The sequence below is a fragment of the Temnothorax nylanderi genome, unplaced genomic scaffold (assembly GCF_030848795.1).
Source record: "Temnothorax nylanderi isolate EJ_2023f unplaced genomic scaffold, tnyl_v1.0 TNYL_tig0169_pilon, whole genome shotgun sequence".
In the NCBI taxonomy this organism is placed as follows: domain Eukaryota; kingdom Metazoa; phylum Arthropoda; class Insecta; order Hymenoptera; family Formicidae; genus Temnothorax; species Temnothorax nylanderi.
In genome coordinates, this window is record NW_027249231.1 from 209,292 (window position 1) to 228,261 (window position 18,970).

The following is an 18,970-nucleotide window of genomic DNA, read 5'->3' on the forward strand; positions in this document are numbered from 1 at the left end:
TATCCAAATGATTCTGGAGCGATTGGATTTTAAAAAAATATTTTTTAGACACTTTCTGCTAATTATACGCTTAATTGATTTTAATTAATTGTGATTATTGTATGGTTTTCCAAACTCTGAAAAGTTTTTTCCAAATATCTCCAAATAATTTCCAAACGATTGGATAAGATAATTTTCAATAATTTTTAATTTGTTTGCCAACTATACGTCGGTGTATCGACGTGTCATTTCTCTCGAGGTTGGCGCAATACGCACGACAGGCAGTTTCCCCTCTTGGTCGCGACTCGCGCCGCGTGTTCGATGAGTATGAGTACCCCTTTCGTCTAGGTCTGATGTGTCATGTATCGCGCTGTCAAAATCACCAAATTTCGTGTCGTACGCTCGAGTACCCGTGGCAGTCGTGGCACTCGTTACGATAAACGCGTTATATGTTAACGTCAATCGGATCCCGTAGAGATGGTGAATGTAGATACTATACGAAAGAATTATCCACTGCACTGGCTCGTCTGGCATAACAGCTATGTAGACCTCGACAAGGAACTGTCCACAAATCAGGTTTGCGCAGACCTGCTGTTTTAACGGCGCTCGTCTCATTTGACATTAATTAGATTCCGTACGCCTTATGGAAAACTCGTGCACGTGATTAACGCCAATCGCGCGTTTCACTCGCGGTTTACCGGGGCCCTCCTCCTCCTCGCGTGTCTAGGCGCGTTCGACAACTCGGTTATCGCCGATAACCGAGTCTCCAACGTAATTGACATCATGCAGTAAGCGATAATTGCGTAATTGTTCAATGCGGATGAATAACGCGACATTGTATATATACCTAATACCTGCACTCGCGTTTGCCGACAGCTTGAGTGACGCCGTTTGGTTTGGTCGTGTTAAAATATTTTCTCTATGCATCCTTTTTTTCATAAGTACCTTCCATCTGACTTTGTTACAGTAATTGTTATATATTAAGCATTTTTTATCAGATGCTACGAAATTCCCTCAAGTCTGCCGGAGTATCGTACATTCGACGATAAATATGCCTAAAGCTAATAAATTATGTAACGTGAATAACACTTTTGAACAGATGCTTGACAGACTCGAGAAGTGTTCAAAGCGGAAAGGTTAAAAGTGATTTTATATTACAGCATCTATATTTATAATTCGTCAGAGATGAATACAGATGTACGGTGTGTTTTATTATAAAACAAACTTATATGCACACACACATAAACATGCTGGAAAGAGAAAAGAAAATCAGAGAGCAATGTCATATCTTATTTTGGATTGTGACAAAGTTAATGTTTTGCTCAAGGTTTTGCTTCCTCATACAGGAAGCTTTGTTTTTTTTTACGAATAACAGTGGTTCTGTTAAAAGAAATAAATACAGGAGTGAGATAATAAAAATACACCGTTGGTTTTAGCAGAAACAAGAATTTCTTCTGTTAATTAATTATTTCTTGATATAAATTTGAATTAGTTGTATAAAATACATTGAAACTTTTCATTTGTAATAAACAGAGTGTAGATATCATTATCAATTATAATTTAACAATATAATATAGTAATTTAGGTGATTTCTTTAGATGTTATTTCATCGGTGAAATTATAAGCTTGTAATTGCATATTCTTTTAAATTTATGATTACACAATCAAGCTTATAGTAGTAATGCAGGTTTAAAAAATGCCTGAAGCCTTTCATAAAAAAGAGAGAAACCTTAGGTGTGAACTTGCGACTCAAGATATACTGTTGAAGTGGAGTCCAGTTATCCGACATTTTATAATATAGATATGAGGGTACTTTAGATAACATATCATTTTAATTATATAACAAATGCGAAGTTAATATATGCTGAAAGAGAAACTAGGAGCAATAATATTGCTTTAATAATTACCTCAATTAATATCGATTATAATATTTAAATATTTTCTAGCATGACATAGAAAAGCACGACAATCGAGGAAGGACGCCACTGATGTTAGCGGTAACTTTGGGTCATATAGATTCCGCTGTAGTACTGTTGCAGCATGAAGCCAATGTTAATACGGAGAACACTCAAGGATGGACCGGTAATTGGTTTTTACATTTTGTTTAGACATTTGTATTTCCAACAATTCTATTTATATATACAATATGTAAAATTCACTCAAATAATATTAGAGGCAATCAAAATTCAGTCCTAACGGATTGCGGCGTTTTTCTTGTAATTTGAATTCTATTTATTTTCATTATATAAATAGTCAATTTAATTTATTTTGATATAGTGGTCCAAGAAGCAGTTGGTACAGGAAACCCTGAGTTGCTGCAATTGGTACTTGCTAGGAGAGACTACCAGAGGTACTGTAATCGACTGGCTGGTATACCAGAGCTACTTCAAAAGCTCAAACAGGTCAGTTTTATGTAATAACTAATGACATATTATTAATTCATATGTCACAATACGTGTACAGTTCTCACAAAAGATACAATCTCTTTTATTGAAAGAGGAATTCTTTTCTGCAGGTTCTATGAACTAATATTAACCCGTGTGTTTCTTGTGTGAACTATTGTGTGAAAGCTAATGATATTGACTTTTTCTCATTCATTCTTTCTATATATGATGGTCTTAGTAATAGAAATCCTTTTCAGGCGCCTGATTTTTATGTAGAAATGAAATGGGAGTTTACAAGTTGGGGTAAGAAACGGAGGATTTAATAACATTCTGTTTTTAATTATAATCTTGTAGTTTAATCCATAATTTGGATCTAACTGCAATTTACACACTTATTTAATTCATTTTTAATAACATATGTGGTTAACTGCCGTTATTTCTGTTGACCAGTTCCTCTTGTGTCTCGGATGTGCCCAAGCGATACATATAAGGTTTATAAACAAGGTAGTAATGTGAGGATTGATACTACTTTATTAGGCTTTGATCATGCAAATTGGCAACGTGGCAATCGAAGCTATATCTTCAAAGGACAAAGTAAGCACAGATATCTTTAATAAACATGCTTTAATGTTGCTAATGTTTGTGCATGAGTATCGTATAACTTAATTTTTGTTTAATTGCATTTGATTATGTCTTGGAAATGTCAATTTGTTTATCATTAAATTCCATATGTTAATAAGCAAGCTGCGTCAATTCCGCCTATAGCAATCAGATGTGAACACAGTTATGTGTTCAGTTTGGATGGTCATCACACAGGTGATACAATCCTAACATTTAATTTGTGCACTGCATTGCTAAAAATTTAATAAAAACAAACATTTTCGCATAAGCACAGAAAAATTTTCCTAACACTAACAGTATATTTTTTATTATATTCTAATTTTTTTATTTTTTCCATTTTCATTATTTATTTCTATTAGTTTACATAAATATAACTGAACAAATTGGCGATTAAATAATATAAGACAAGATATTGTTTTTATATCACATGTGTATATATACATGTATTTATATAATGTACAATGTGATATATAATGTGACAATAATACGATCTTTTTTATTGAAATTTACATATATTAAATATATTAAATTATTTATTAATACAGTTTTTTAAATAAAATATGATATTTTTGTAGATGATGGGGCAACGATGATGGAAGTAGATCATGAAACTAGAAAAGTTTATGTTGAACACATGAAACTTGTAGGAGATGATAATATACAATTAATGGAACCATCTGAAGAAGGTGTGATAGCTCGAGTTACTAATCCTATAGTTACAACATATATAGATACAGATAAAATTAGTTTTGAACGGTAATTATCTGTCATTATAATATTTAATAATGATATATATACGTATTTATGTATATACATGCTCTGTTTCGCATTTATTTCAACAACATTGTTTACGTTGAATTAGCAATAAAGCAGGTCTATGGGGATGGCGTTCTGACAAAAGCGAAGTAATAAATGGTCATGAGTGTAAGGTTTTTAGTGCAAGCAATGTGGAATTAATAACTAAAACCCGACTAGAACACTTATCTGAGGCTGATAAAGCAAGAGCTCGAGCACCAAGGACTCCTTTACAGTCATTTCTTGGTATCGCAGAACAGCAGCAGGAGAGTTGCAGCACTGTCGCTGCCAGTGTAATCTTTTTTTTCAATAATTTTTCAATAATAAAATAATCGGTAATCATGCATTTAAAACATAGTAATCGAGCTATATATTTTAGGAAGAATTTAATAGTGTAGGCAATTCTTCTAACATAACGGCTGAGGAATATTTTGACCCAGCTGTCGATTTGAATGGGAGAGATATAGGTAGACCAAAAGAAGTTAATACAAAAATACAAAAATTTAAGGTATTATAGATTATATAGGCTTGAAAACTGTACATCATATATTGTATACTAATTAAGGCAATTTTTTCACATTTAGGCAACTTTATGGTTAAGTGAGGATTATCCACTAAGTCTTCAAGAACAAATCATGCCAATTGTAGACCTGATGGCTATATCTAGTTCACATTTCGCAAAATTAAAAGATTTTATTCAAATGCAACTTCCAGCTGGTTTTCCTGTTAAAATTGGTAAGATTGATTTAAATGTGATGGATATGCTGTAGTATCGAATGTACATGTTATATACCAAACATACTAATACTCAATTCTTTTTTAGAAATTCCGTTGTTCCACATCCTCAATGCGAGAATAACATTTGGAAATATATTTGGTTTAGATCAAGAAGTACCGCATGTAGGTCATTTGCAAGAAACAAATCGTATAACTTGTTTAGTTGACGATATTTGTTTCGAAACACCTACTGGATATGCCAAATTAGGTAAAACTTTTGTCTTTACATATATTCTACAATTAATATATATAATTTGTTTAATTCATATTGATTGAATATAGGTGCGGAAGTTAGGGCACAATTTAGTATTGAAGAAGAGGACGATTTGCTACAGTTTGCTATTCAACAAAGTCTTTTAGAAGCTGGCAGTGAACGTGATGAGGTATTATTTTTTTCTTTATATTCTTTTGCTTTAGAATTATCGAAATCACGTATATATGTATGGCATACATCCCCTCTGTTTTACATGAGAAAAATATTATATCAATTATAGGTTGATATATGGGAAGCATTAAGAGCGCAAAAGCCATCTAGACCAACTACACCTAATATGACCACCGAAGAGGAAAGGCAGCTTCAGAGGTATGCGATAATCAACTTACTAAAGAGCATGTTATGGATGTTCTGTTTTTAGTTAATTTTATTATTGATGAGATTTTATTATTAATTTTGCATGTGTTTTTGTGCTACAATTCATGTTCAGACAGGTGGGTAATTCTATTACAAATATCAATTTTGGGTAAATTGTTCACACAGCAGAAATTATTCGTATTTAGATTAATATAGACATTGAATATTTAAATTACCAAACATTTTAAAAAGTCCTTGCAAGTGTTGTCAAAATAAACGTTAATATAAACTAGTTTGTTAAAATATTTGTCATATCGCTTAAATTATTTTTGTTTTTAACATAGGGCGATTCAGGCTAGTTTAGTGCTATATCAAGAGACTACAGCTGGATCCACGGAAGGTACTGCGAATTCAGCGGGTATAAATGAAAGCGAAGATAGCGATTCCCTTGAAGATACTGCAGAACAATTGAGACTAGCGTTAAAGCTTTCCGAGCAGCAACAAATAGAAGAGGAGCAACAACGATTGCTGGAAGAAGAAACGTTTCGTCATGTGTTGGAGCTATCTTTGACGGACAAGTAAACTTCCCAAATGTGCAATAGTGATAACAAATTTACTACTTCCAGAAGTGAAAACTCTTCCAGTCTCAAGAGACTGTACAAAAAAATCATTTCCTACATTTCATAGATTGCAAAGTGCATTACGAAATAATAATGTTGCTTACAATGAACACTTGTTATTGAAGTATACAGTTAAGTCAAAAGATGGAAATAGTATAGTAGTAGTTAAGAAAATGAATAATTTAAATTATGTTATTTATTTCTTAGCTACATTTTATATGAGACGAAATTCTTCAATATTATAGACATCTCAGCAAGCATGTAACGAAGTCTTGAAAATTACAGCTCTTTGAAAAAGATGCAGTCACGAATGACAAACAATCAAATAGTGTTTGTGTAAATCCTATTAATTGAAAGTAAATAATGTAAGTTACGATTTAATATCTAGAATAAATGGCATGTAATTCTCAAGCCTTCAAAAATTATTCGTCTGGTCCTTTGTCCTCAGTTTTAATCTCTACTTCTATAAATTTATAATGCACATTAATTGCAATTAGGATGACACAGAAAGATAACCATCTTTAATCAAATCAAACATTTTTACAAAGATCCCTTTTCATATCTACGATAATATAATTCTATATAATATTTTAATGCAATGGCGTATAATGAACTATTAGGAATATACAGGAAGTATTTATAAGTATTCAGCCCTCCTTCCAAAGTTTTTCATAAAAAAATAAACTGAGGATATAAGATTAGTGCAAAGATTTTAGAATTAACAGTATATTATTTATTATTTCAGATAAGTAAATTTTATTTTTGTATGTTATTTTATCAATATTTTATATATATATACATATATATAAAATTTTGATGTAAAATATGATTTATGTAAACTTAAGAGAAAAATTAATTACTATGCTCCATTATTTTTATTAAAAGAAAAATGGTTACAAGTGCGTTACAATTCCTTTTGTATTAATAATAAGATTAGACAATTTGTTATCGGAATATCATTAAAACATGATTACATTTTTCTTCTGGGCATTATAAATAAAAAACTGCATTCATATAAGACATTAAGTATAATTACTTCTGCATTCACTCACCAACGAAGATGTATAGAAAGATAGCAAACGAATTATTATTCCCTGATTATATAATAAAAATTACCACGAGTAGAATCAGCGGCGGAAGAACCGGCAGTCATTGGACTGCCACATTTCTGCTATTCAAACTCCGATTGTGCCCTGAAATATGAATAAAATTATAAGAATTATAATTTATCAAAGAAAAATCTATATCAATCGACATCTTTTACACAAACTTTGTAAAAATGGTGCCAAGTATAGTAGCACTCTGTAAGTAACGTTGTTCGTTTTTATGTGCTTGTCGATGCCATTTTTTGCGTATGGCATTCCACCGTTCACTATGATCCTTCATTAATTGTTCTTGCGTTTTAAGAGTCTGTCCCTCCTGTAATTACGTTATGTACAATTTATATCTGTTATAATATAATTGTTAATACAAAAAATATGTACAGTATACATTTTTTTATTTTTAAAACTTTAATACAGTTAAAAAAGAAATAAAGAAAATTAAGCATGATACATTCACGTATAATTTTACTCAGTCATAAAATTTTGAAAAAGTACGTAATAAGAAAATCAGCGGTGATATTAAATTTAAGAGAGACACAAGATAATTTAGAAGTTTAATCTTAAATGTCCGTTCAGCTTAATAGAACAATAAAGACAATTGTTTAAATAGAAAATTAATTGATCAAGAAATTTGGGTACGAATAAATTACTAAAGTACCTATAAGAAAATATGTATATTAAAAGTGTATATTTTTATTAGATATTTTTAAGATGAAAAAAAAATAAATAGATAAAATAAACATGCGTGCCCAACATTCATTCCATATATTGTTTTTCAGATAAATTATTATTCATCTCTCTGTTATGTTATACACAGTATATATCATTATTCTTATAAGATATTTCGACAACAGATATTTGACAAATATATTTGGATTCTATTTTTATTATCACAAATTTTATAAGACATTATTACTTGTAACATTTTTTAACTCGATGTTACGTAACTTGGTCATTAATTTTCAAATTAACATCTTATTATATGAACTTAAACATAATTTTAACACATTTTTTTTTAAGTTAAGAGGATTACTTTCCTTTATAGAATTATACAAACTGAAATTTTTACTATATTAATTTACAAAATGTCCAATTTTCAAGTATGAATATTTCTGACATGTGCTTTTTTGAATCTGCTTTTTGAATGTACGTTTATTAGCGGAAATTTATGTCTCCCGTGCAAACTTTTGGAATTAACCTCTGGGAATAATATTGTCAGCTCGAAATGTCCAATTTTCTGGCGTTTACAGCAATCGATTTTAATATCGAATGTGCGGCAAAATGCAAAAATACGAACCTATATATCTTTAATCTTTATCTGTTCTTCCATCTTTCTATTCAGATAAGTTGTTTACCGACATATAAAGTTGTACCTGTAGTGACGCATTCTCTATCGATCAACGAAAGATATTATTTTTAAAGACATCTTTAACTATGTCAAGATCGATGTTAGTCTGTCACGTTAGTCTGTAGCTGATTATAGCGTCTCGGGTGCAAGTCATAGGAAACGTGTGCGAAGCTGAGCACCTTGTATATTATTTATCAATTTGTTAGAGTTGCGTGAACGCCACTTATATTAAAGCAGTCATTTACATTCCAGTCAGAAATGATTAGTCAATTTGATATCAATTTGACATTGATGCGTCAATAAATGGTCGATGTCGAATAGTGATTGATATTTTTGTCATCTTTGACCTCATCATAACTATTTTTATGTTAATTGAGTAATTATGAATATTTCTATAAGATTTCTATCTTTCAACTAATTCTCTCTGCATCGAATACATAATATATACGTATACATACATTGTGCTTTCTGACTTTGCATTGATTTGATGTAGAGTTAGAAAGACAATAGAAATCTTACAGAAATATTCGCAATTGCTTGATTAAAATCATTTATAATGAGGTCGAAGATGAGAAACAAAGATCAACCAATATTTGACATAGACTATTTATCGACGCATCGATATCGAATTGACTAATTATTATTTCTGGCTGGAACGAAAAAATAACGGGAGACTCTAAAAATCAGTTTTCTGTTGCTGAACTGGCTGCACTAGTTCAGAGTTTATCTTTTTTATTCCATATTGGAAGGAAAAAGATAAACTCTGAACTAATACAGCCAGTTCAGCAATAGAAAACATTTTCCTATTACGTGTTATAAGTATTATTATGCTTACTGACGACATTGATATCAGTAAATTTTTTGACTATACAACTAGCGCGCTTAAAACTTGCACGATTTTAATTTTTACTGTAATGAAGCAAAGTGCATCATGTTGGAAGTAATATTCAAGTATAAATAGGAAATATGCGATAGCGAAGTGGCAAAATACTCGCAGAGATAAGTAGAGTAAAGAAGCATTAAAAGTGAGAAGGATTCGAAGATTTCGTATAAGTTACGAACAGAGTCAAGAGAAGTCAAAAATAAAGAATTGAGAAAGGGGTAAAGATACGAAATTGCGGAGATTTTGATCCTTACTCGAACTTTGATTTGTATTTTTTATTACATCGTTTAGAAATGAAGTTTTTCATGGGTATTTTGCTAATACTTGCGACGATGATGTTAATGTTAGTACCATCGATAGTCGGTCAGGAGAATGAGAATGTAACACAATCCGAGATTGAAGTAAGCGAGGAAAGATCGATTATAAAGGTACCTTCAAGATCTAAATGTCCGGAAGGTCAGAGACAGGATGCCAGAGGAACGTGTCGTACGCCCGTATAACCGAGAAATGAAGGTAATGTTCCTTTGAGACACGTATTTAGGTCTGTTAAAACGAATTATCTTCGAAAGCAGAACATAGATTTCAATTGGACGTGATTAAATCACGCGCAATTACACTCTAGATTCATAATCAACGCGTTACGTAAATTCTTATGAAAACACTGGTGCGAATGTTTCTAATTTTACATTAATAGAATATTCTACACATATTTCCATTTAATACATTTTTATACCGTTTTATTAATAATCAGAAAATAAATATTTAATTTATTAACGCTAGGGACATTGATAGCTTTGAACGTTACAGCTTTAAGTAATTTAATTGACAATAATCAACTAAATACATGTATATTACTTTTCTATAAAATTATAGTAAGTTGTATAACATATAAAAATGTAAAAAAACAATTTTACCATTTTAATAAGCTGGGAGTTATTTTAAAGTTTGTTTAAGTATCTCTGAAAATTATACATTCCAGCTTTTGACAGATTTCTTCCCAAAGTATATATGCATTTTATGTTAATTTGCAGGCTCATGGATATCAATATTTCAGCAATATCAAATAAAAGTTAAAAGCGAGACCGTAGAAAATATCGTATTAACGATAGAAGGGTGGATATTCTGTATTTTGTATCCGCAGGATTTTAATAAATTCATATTGTATAGTTAATTTCAATTGCATTACGCGTTGTAAATTATGTGAGAGTGAAACTTATTTCAATTTGCGTTTACTAGAATAAAGCAAAATTGATTGAATTGTTTTCTTAATTTTTCTAACAAAACTGAACTATTTTTTTTTATATTAAACCTTATCATATTTCAATTGTGTTTATATATATATATACATAAACGTGTGTATGCGTGTACGTGTATAAACTGACATGAAATGAGAGTCGGAGTCAAATTCGAGACTTGCTGACCATGAGACTATCGATTCTACATAGAGTCACGTTTTACCTTGTGAATTGTTTTAATATAAATTTAAATAACATACATCTATCGAAATTATTGACTTACATAATTTAAGTTCAAATCGTCTTTCTCTCCAAGTATAGGAGATGGAATCCGATTTCTCGGTATGGCTTCTTCACGAGGCAAAGGAGGTGGCAAATAATGAACGTCATTTATTTCACCGTCAGCACCAACTAAATTATCTGCCATGCTAACTTCGTTAATTACTTCTGGACTTGGACTACGTATCCTGTTCACAAATCAATGTATTTATTTTAGTTTTGCATAAATATATAAAGTTGTGTGTAAGGGAAAAAACAAATAAAGAATATTTTTATGATTTAATTTAGTTGCTAAGTAATATTGTACATATATCTTTTCTCATTTTTTTCTCATTATGCATAGTTTTTTAAATCATAAGAAACACACAAAATACTGCAGTATAATTTAAAAAACATATTAATGCTATAACTGCAATATATACTGAAAAAATCTCAAGTATAATAAAATATTTTAAAGTACAATAAAATATTTTAAAATTAAATAATTATCCAAAACTTTAATATAATAAGCAAATATGTTAATATGAGTGAGATATAAGCAATATCTATATAATCTTACTTACTTAGGGACCAAATGTGGATTTCTTGGTTGATTAGCCATCCAGGCACGGCATATTGGATATAGCGGCGTGTCTTCTTGAAATTGAGCTAAATCAACACTACGGTCGAATAATTTCATCACATATGTGTGATGAAACGCCGGATCAGTTTGAATTGGTCGGCGACGTCTAACTTTCCGTGGTTGTTGTAGATTAACGGATTTTGTCCTAAATGTCACAATATTATCGAAAGATTGGTTTCTCTTAAATAGGTAATTCTATGTAATAATAAACAAACATTGAGACTTACATCTTTTTAATGGGATGTTTATAATCTGAAACAGGGCTGTCATCTGATTCCCCCGATGAACCAGTGTCACTATGCTGTAACAACTCTCGAAGAGCGCCCTTCAGACGATCCCTTGCTACAAGAACATCGCTATCCCCTAGTAAACATAATCAATACTATAATATTCAATATAGTTTGTAATAGCTTGTTGTTTTTTTTTAACCTATTTATTCATTACCAATTTCATCTTTTATTTCCACTTTTATCCGTCCTGGCATGATTGGCGGTGGTTGAATATTTCTTTTCTTTCCCATCTAATCATCACACCATCAGTTTTAAATTAATCTATTCTAATGTTAATATATGTTTATTCAAATGTCAAGTTACATATAATACAAACTACTAAAATCATTACTAATGTGTAATATTGACTTATTCTAATAGTTAACTAAGCAACAGCAAATTTATACATTTAGTAAACAAAAAAAGATTACCTTCAACAATGTTTGAGTCACATAGAACAATTATCAGAACAGTTAAAATATCAAATTTCGGTAAAATCAATCTGGTCAAATATCAAAATCTCATTTCGGCTTAAAATCGGTATTTCGGCTCATATTCGTCAAGCAAGAAGTATACTTCTCTTATATACCTGAAATGAATTATTAAATAGTTATTGTAGTTTCTGCTGCTAGAACAATGTAAGATATCAGATCAGAGAAAGAGAGATCAAGTCTCAGTCTCGATTCTCACTTTTTCCTAAGATTACACTTGGGAAACAATGACTGCACGATATAACAATCGCATATATATATATACTTCCATATATACTTCTAAATTTACTAAATCCGTTTTTCAAAATAGACCAAAATAGGCCTTGCTTTCGAGCGTAGCCTGCAACCTGACGACCGTGATCAGTGATTACGCTTGCGCAGCGAACGGTTTGCGGCAGCTGTTGAAAGAAATCTGTTCTTAGCTTGGCCTTGGCTGCACTACGTTATATATTTCTACACTTGAAATGAAATAAGCATATAATCAGGAATTGAATAGAGAAAGGAAAAAAACAAGTGATACAAGAAGTTCAGCTACACTGTACTTTCTGTGAAATGGACATATTATCAAGAGGTTAGAGGAAAGGAGAAGGAATGAGAAAAGTTCAGCTGTGAGAACATAACCTATAGCGCCAGCCTCGTATAAATACATTATACACAGTGTTCGAGAAAGTTTAAGCATGTGTATGCTGCGTGGTGTATGCAGCGTGTTGTTATGACAAAGTTATTATTACTGACAAAATGTTTTTGTCGCAGATAGAAAAAAATAATCGTTATATTAGAATGTATTATGTCAAATAATTGAGAGAACAAAAAAATATATATATATGTTAAACGTATCTGTGGACTGTGACATGGTTGTGACTTGTGACAGTAAGACTATATAGAATGCTTTGGAAACTATCTGCTGAGATTCTTATATTTTGTATGGTAGCAGATGTTTTTCTTGCTTCTGATTATTCCAAACGTAATGACAGTTACGAATGTAGATTAGGATCAAAAACTCCTTATAGATGTGTAGCTAATTACGACGAGTCACCGTTGGAATATCCAGGTATACCGCGACACCGTTAATCCGCCTTTGACGCAAGTATGGAGCCTCTAATAACGTGTATTTATCACTATTTGGTTTACAGATTGTGTGGAGAAAAAGATCTGGTTAGTTCTGCGTCATGGGACTCGGTATCCGGGCAAGAAGTACATACCTCGTATGATAGATGAATTACCAGAGTTACAAAATGTAATATTAAACAATTATGATAAAGGAGCGACGAATCTGTCAGCCGATGATGCGGCTCTGTTTAGAAAATGGAGATTATCGTTTGCTCGAGGGCACATGATGAAATTGGCAGTAGAAGGGGAGAATGAAATGATTGATCTCGGAGAAAGATATCAGGCAAGGTTTCCGTCTCTGTTGCCAGAAGATTTCAACAATCAAACGTATAAAGTATGCACCGCAAAATATCCGAATGTATTAAGGACCGTCTACAATAGCCGTAAGAGAATGCAGTAAGACGTAAGCAGTAAGCTGTTGACCAACCACAGTCGATTATTCTTAAATTGTAAAAATCCCATTAGTCAGTAGCTTACTGCTTACGTCTTACTGCATACTCTTACGGCTATTGTAGATGGTCCTTTTTAAATACACATTTTACGTTCCTTAATCACCAGCTGAATTTTAGTTTAGATTCACCGCCACACAACGTACAGAAGAAAGCGCAAGACACTTCGCTGTTGGTTTATTCGGTTTTCATAACAGCAAAAATGTTTGGTATCCGTTACCGGTGTATCGAGATCGAGTGATAAGAGTAAGTTGTTTTTAAGTTCTCAGACAATTTACTTTGCTCCTAATTTTTCCTAGTTCTTTAAGTATATGATTGTGTTCTAGTTTTACAAGGCTTGTCCTCGCTGGCGTCAAGAAGTTGACAAGAATTCAGATGCACAACTAGAGAAAACGAAATTTCTGGACAGCAAGATTGTCAAAAATATGTTAAACAATATTAAAAAGCGCATCGGTTATGATATCGATTATGGTTAGCACTTATTAAACACATTGTATATAATTGGATAAGTATTGCTTAATTGCTACTTTGCTACTAATATTTCCCTATTAATTGTGTTATATAATCATTATATGTTTCAGAAACTGCACACTTAATGCACACAACGTGCGCTTTTGAGACTGCTTTAAATCAAAGTGTAGTATCTCCCTGGTGTAAAATATTTTCATTAAATGATTTCAGGGTGATTTAAAACAAAATAATTTTTTTTAATTCCTAATTTGAAAGATTTAATTGTGTACCTAATTCTAAATTCATATTTTATAGATCTTTGAATATGCGGAAGATCTAGAATTCTATTGGATCGATGGATATGGCTATCCATTAACTTATGAGCAAGCGTGCCCTGCCTTGAAAAATATGTTTGACTCTTTTGAGTATGCAAATTTATACTTGTTGCAATATTCAATATAAAATTCTTGTTTTTTCACTGGTTTTTTAAGCTACAAAAACGAAAGAATGTGTAAATTTTTTGTTTATATATATATATATATATATATATGTGTGTGTATGTTAAAAAGATTTTGATTAATTGAAAATATTTTAAAACGATACATATGAGACTGTAGTTTAAATTTTGAAAATTTGCAGAATTATTGTTGTAAATAACTTTGTAATTAAATATAATTCAATTGTGTTAACGCAATGTATCAGAAGAATGTTATTTTTCAGATCCACTGGGGCAATGGCTACAGCTTATTTTACACATTCCGGCACGATTTTGAAATTAATAGCTTTACTCGGGCTAGCTAAAGATGCACATCCTTTGATGCACGACTCCTTTACATTACGCAAAAAGGAAGATAAAAGAGCTTGGAGGAGCAGCATTATTGACACATTTGCATCTAACATGGCATTTGTTTTGTACGAGTATGTTTCTTTTTTAAAATCATTGAATTATACGCTGCCTGTATTGTCATATATAATTATCTAATTACATTCTTTTCAGTTGCGAATATTACGGGCCCAGTGTTTTATTCATGCTTCAGGAACGACCGGTATATTTACCAGGCTGTCCGAAAGATATGCCATGTCCATTACGTACTATGAAGGCGATGTATCCAGATAACGATGAAGAATGTCAGTTTGACGCTATGTGCCATTTACGAAATTGAAGAGCAGTGCCAAAAATATTTTTGCAATAATGCCATATACATATGCATCCTTTTATTTATTTACATATCTAAATAAAATATTAAAATAATTTAATTTAAAAAATGTATATTTTTCTAAGAGAAATTTTGCTAAAACGTACCTGGTTCATTTTTTGATGAATTCAGAATCTATGTTTTTTAAAATGTACAATAAAAGAGATCGACATTTATTTTATCTTACTATGTACATAAATAATTATTAATAAACAATTCAATTATCATTACATTTCTTTTTATTTATATATAATGACAAATGTTCCTTATTGTTAAGTAAAATTCTTTTCCGTGCAATATACTTGTTCGTAGAACTGATGAAGAATGAGTTGATATAAAATATACATTTAATGATGAACAATGAATTTAATCTAGATTTTTATGACTATGAATAATTGTAAAAAAAATAACAATCCAGATGATTAGCAAGTTTCTACATAAAATTGAAAATATCTAAGCTCTCACAACAAAATGTTTAAGTGATTCAAAACTGTAAGTGTTGCATTTATTATTTATCTCTCTCTTTAGGCTGTTGTTTGGAAATATTTATAATATTATTCAATGATGAAAATACTTAAAAATTCAGAAATAAAATTAAAAATTTAATTTTTTTACATTTTCTCATCAATTTGCTGCTGATAAAAATATATAATCTCTCTTTATACATATTGTTTTGTATTTTATTCGTAATCTTGATATTATATTTTAAACTCGTATTACATACATATTATTGAAAAATAGTCCTATTTAAAATACACAGTTAATATTTAAAACCTTTTAAAATCTATAAGTTTGAAATTCTTGTATAAAATTGTGAAAAAAAAAGACGCGATATATATTCATGTATGTAACAATTATACATTTATGTCGGCTTATGTGAGAACTTGAACGCTTTCAACAATTTTACATAAAAACTGGATAGTTCGTCGTACCTATTTTATAACGATGTATTAAGAAATCATTTTTTAAATCAAAGGACACTGTCTTCTAATGAATTATTTATATCATTTCTGTCATCTCCAATCATGTCCTGCAATAGAACACATAACATATAATTATAAAATAGTAACTAGTGCCGAATGTAAGTATCAATGTAATAGATATAATATTACCTGCAGCACTTCAACAAGTGCTCTTGTCTCATTCAACATTTCTTTATAAATACGCTTTTCTTCTTCTAACTTTTCGATACGTTTTACAAGTTCCTCATTTTCTTCTAAAGTATTCTTAAGTGCTATTCGCCTCCTTTCAGCCTGGACCTGCCAGTAATTCTCACTAGGACCAGCTAAATCTGAAAGAAATATTTTTTAAGAGAAAATTTGTCTTATGTGTATTCTGGTTTTTAAAAGAGAATACATGTGAAAAAAAAACGATATATTATTTTAAATATACCTGTGCATGTTAAATCTTCGGCTTCAATCTCTATCTTGTGAATCTTTTCCTCTGATACAGTTTGGACAGCCTTGTCATTAGTAGTCACCTTTTTTTGTTTCTTAGAAACATCCTTTTTAGTTTTTGTAGGTACATTTCTAAAATATACATAGGTTTAACATTTTCCACAAAATTTTTCAATAAATTTTCCTTAAAGTAAAGATTCTATAAGAAATGACTTCTTTGGTACATTCTTATCATGCATACTCAAAAGTACAAATATTTTTATAAAAAATATTTTTTGGTCAATCTCTTCATAAGTCAAATGGGAAGAGAGAATTAACTTACTTTTTTGATTTTGCTTCTTTTGCTTGTTGAGTGGATTTGATCATTCTATCAGCACGATCAGCACCAACTAAAGTCTCTTTATCGATAGCTGAGGGCTGCAGTTCGTGCAAAGATTTTCTAACTTTATCCTGCTTTAATAAAAGAAATAATTACAATATGCATAGACTATTATATATTTTACACCCAAGTATTATATCAATTTATATACTATTCCTTTTATTCTTTAAACATGTAATTAAACTGTAGTTATATTTTATTTACAGATTTTATTTGCAATAGATGATGTACTCTTCTTTCAGGAAGAATATTATGTACAATACGTAAAGGCATTTTTAATAAATTTATTATTATCAAACATCAATTTTTTAAATATAATTATCCCACATAGTAATAAACAAAAATACAGTAGATTTATAATTTGAACATAAGATTTCTACACATGTTGGAGACATATATTTATAATCCAAGGCAACATATAACATAAATTTCTATGAATAATAAATCAATTGAATAATATAAACTGAACAACTATTTATATATCAACAGTAACAAAATTCAATAAACTGAAATTAAGTGTATACCCAACAGACTTAATTATTCTGTAAGTTTGGGTACACGTAATATTTCGTTTGGAATTTTCTTTCGGCATGTATTCGTAAATACGATTGAACAAAAAATGACCTTCCGATTGTGTTGGGGATATTACATACTTAAGAATATACGTTGTAAAAATAATATTTTCTATATTCCCTTGTCGACGATCGAACAAGAGACGCTTATAATACGAAATCACGTTGGAACATCATCATTTTCTCGACGATTTCGCGCGACAAGAGAAATAAACATACTAACCTCGGAAGCGATATTCGTTTCGGCGTCGGTAACCGGTTTCATCCTACAAGCCGCAAGAAAGATCTGAAGAGGAAGGTAGTGCTCGATCGGCGTACGACGAAAAGACGACTCGTGTGTTACTTTATTCACGAACAGTTTGGCATCACAATGCGAATGTCGTTTGAATAAAGTTTCAGTTAACTTTCCGATCGGTAATCATACGGCTCTTCTCCTGATAAATATGCTCCACTCGGGGCACACGCAGCGCAGCTCACAGCTCACAGCTCACAGCTCACCTCACGCCTCACGCAACCGGTTAGATCAGCTGCATGGCGGGAACTGCGAAGTTGGAAACACTGCATGTTTAGTGGCCAGCGTATTGGACAGCCATGGTGGAAGAACACAGGTGTGCTCATGCGCATATATTTCTAACAGCCAATGAGAAATTGATGCCAGATACCTCCATCTTGCCGCGACAGTTTGAATTTGGCGTTATGTCACTAGTGTATTGCTTAAGGGGATCCTAAAGCCGTCTGTAATACCTACACTCGTACTTTAACAATATTTGCTTCGTATAAAAATTCTACAACTTGATGTTACAAAATGAGGGTGCAGGTCCATTCAGTAGACATCAAGGAATATCATACCGTTTGTAGAATTAGGCTGAGACTCCAAACAAAAAAGTTAAACGAAAAGTACGATTACGTGAACGTAAAGGTCTTTNCGTTCACTAAATCGTACTTTTCGTTTAACTTTTTTGTTTGGAGTCTCAGCCTAATTCTACAAACGGTATGATATTCCTTGATGTCTACTGAATGGACCTGCACCCTCATTTTGTAACATCAAGTTGTAGAATTTTTATACGAAGCAAATATTGTTAAAGTACGAGTGTAGGTATTACAGACGGCTTTAGGATCCCCTTAATTGGTGTTATACATATAACACTATACATTTGCAGATGTAGCACGGACGCGCACCAAAATGATGGTTTATCGGCAGTGTCGAAAAATGAACGTGGCTACGTAGTACCAATTTCGAAAATGAATGTATTGGCGCTAGTGTACAGGAACTTTCGACGGTCCCACGAAAAAGGCCGGGATTGGCCGGGATGAATTTTCTAATGGGCGCGTTCAGCAGACCAAGCCGCTCAGTAGCAGTCGAACGTGATTGGCTCTTAGGCCGGTATTCATAGGCCGGTATTCATAGTCGGTTCTTATATTTAAGACCATCTTAAGTAC

At 31.4% G+C, this 18,970-nt stretch overlaps 4 protein-coding genes and 1 long non-coding RNA gene across 10 annotated transcripts; 3 read left to right on the top strand and 2 right to left on the bottom strand.

Annotated features, from left to right (window-relative positions):
* The first annotated feature begins 291 nt into the window (after positions 1-291).
* LOC139777952 (ankyrin repeat domain-containing protein 13D) lies at positions 292-7,300 on the top strand. Of its 3 annotated transcripts, none has more exons than XM_071715657.1 (13): positions 292-555; positions 1,926-2,061; positions 2,257-2,381; positions 2,621-2,666; positions 2,814-2,957; positions 3,560-3,740; positions 3,847-4,072; positions 4,159-4,287; positions 4,364-4,514; positions 4,603-4,764; positions 4,839-4,939; positions 5,051-5,139; positions 5,472-7,300. In XM_071715657.1, exons 1-13 carry the CDS (start codon positions 457-459, stop codon positions 5,707-5,709), a joined length of 1,827 nt encoding a protein of 608 aa, XP_071571758.1. In that variant the 5' UTR covers positions 292-456; the 3' UTR covers positions 5,710-7,300. The 3 variants fall into 3 exon arrangements, with proteins under 3 accessions (XP_071571758.1, XP_071571760.1, XP_071571759.1); XM_071715659.1 differs by lacking the exon at positions 292-555 and adding an exon at positions 590-767; XM_071715658.1 differs by lacking the exon at positions 292-555 and adding an exon at positions 796-1,115.
* Mip40 (Myb-interacting protein 40) lies at positions 6,604-12,378 on the bottom strand. 3 transcript variants are annotated; one of them, XM_071715666.1, is made up of 8 exons: positions 12,177-12,378; positions 11,918-12,075; positions 11,662-11,737; positions 11,445-11,580; positions 11,159-11,362; positions 10,600-10,783; positions 7,018-7,166; positions 6,604-6,940 (listed from the first exon to the last, which is right to left on the bottom strand). In XM_071715666.1, the coding sequence occupies exons 3-8, from the start codon at positions 11,735-11,737 to the stop codon at positions 6,919-6,921; spliced, it is 771 nt and encodes a 256-aa protein (XP_071571767.1). In that variant the 5' UTR covers positions 11,918-12,075; positions 12,177-12,378; the 3' UTR covers positions 6,604-6,918. The 3 variants fall into 3 exon arrangements, with proteins under 3 accessions (XP_071571767.1, XP_071571769.1, XP_071571768.1); XM_071715668.1 differs by having other exon boundaries at positions 11,662-11,768; XM_071715667.1 differs by having other exon boundaries at positions 11,662-11,773.
* On the top strand, positions 9,160-11,837 carry LOC139777958 (uncharacterized). Its single transcript, XR_011719450.1, has 5 exons — positions 9,160-9,299; positions 9,373-9,594; positions 10,113-10,799; positions 11,163-11,406; positions 11,479-11,837. It is a non-coding gene; the product is annotated as an uncharacterized lncRNA (long non-coding RNA).
* Positions 12,379-12,436: 58 nt separating the features above from the next.
* On the top strand, positions 12,437-15,409 carry LOC139777955 (multiple inositol polyphosphate phosphatase 1). Its single transcript, XM_071715665.1, has 8 exons — positions 12,437-13,028; positions 13,111-13,421; positions 13,657-13,782; positions 13,863-14,007; positions 14,118-14,218; positions 14,302-14,411; positions 14,707-14,904; positions 14,984-15,409. Exons 1-8 carry the CDS (start codon positions 12,863-12,865, stop codon positions 15,147-15,149), a joined length of 1,323 nt encoding a protein of 440 aa, XP_071571766.1. The 5' UTR covers positions 12,437-12,862; the 3' UTR covers positions 15,150-15,409.
* On the bottom strand, positions 15,404-18,083 carry LOC139777957 (uncharacterized). 2 transcript variants are annotated; one of them, XM_071715670.1, is made up of 5 exons: positions 17,754-18,083; positions 16,902-17,029; positions 16,575-16,711; positions 16,295-16,473; positions 15,404-16,212 (listed from the first exon to the last, which is right to left on the bottom strand). In XM_071715670.1, the coding sequence occupies exons 1-5, from the start codon at positions 17,793-17,795 to the stop codon at positions 16,153-16,155; spliced, it is 546 nt and encodes a 181-aa protein (XP_071571771.1). In that variant the 5' UTR covers positions 17,796-18,083; the 3' UTR covers positions 15,404-16,152. The 2 variants fall into 2 exon arrangements, with proteins under 2 accessions (XP_071571771.1, XP_071571770.1); XM_071715669.1 differs by having other exon boundaries at positions 16,902-17,032.
* Between the last annotated feature and the right edge of the window lie 887 nt (positions 18,084-18,970).

Bases quoted from the DNA above. Each gene is read 5' to 3' on its own strand.
- LOC139777952 (XM_071715657.1), top strand. From the start codon at position 457: ATGGTGAATGTAGATACTATACGAAAGAATTATCCACTGCACTGGCTC. The intron at 556-1,925 runs GTTTGCGCAGAC...AATATTTTCTAG, and splicing joins AGGAACTGTCCACAAATCAG to CATGACATAGAAAAGCACGA. The intron at 4,765-4,838 runs GTAAAACTTTTG...GATTGAATATAG, and splicing joins TACTGGATATGCCAAATTAG to GTGCGGAAGTTAGGGCACAA.
- Mip40 (XM_071715666.1), bottom strand. From the start codon at position 11,737: ATGGGAAAGAAAAGAAATATTCAACCACCGCCAATCATGCCAGGACGG. The intron at 10,784-11,158 runs GTAAGTAAGATT...ATTTGTGAACAG, and splicing joins AATCCACATTTGGTCCCTAA to GATACGTAGTCCAAGTCCAG. The intron at 7,167-10,599 runs GTAAGTCAATAA...ACGTAATTACAG, and splicing joins ACGATTTGAACTTAAATTAT to GAGGGACAGACTCTTAAAAC.
- LOC139777955 (XM_071715665.1), top strand. From the start codon at position 12,863: ATGCTTTGGAAACTATCTGCTGAGATTCTTATATTTTGTATGGTAGCA. The intron at 13,783-13,862 runs GTAAGTTGTTTT...ATTGTGTTCTAG, and splicing joins ATCGAGATCGAGTGATAAGA to TTTTACAAGGCTTGTCCTCG. The intron at 14,008-14,117 runs GTTAGCACTTAT...TATATGTTTCAG, and splicing joins CGGTTATGATATCGATTATG to AAACTGCACACTTAATGCAC.
- LOC139777957 (XM_071715669.1), bottom strand. From the start codon at position 17,795: ATGAAACCGGTTACCGACGCCGAAACGAATATCGCTTCCGAG. The intron at 16,712-16,901 runs GTAAGTTAATTC...TGTATATTTTAG, and splicing joins AAAGAAGCAAAATCAAAAAA to AAATGTACCTACAAAAACTA. The intron at 16,213-16,294 runs GTAATATTATAT...GTTCTATTGCAG, and splicing joins CACTTGTTGAAGTGCTGCAG to GACATGATTGGAGATGACAG.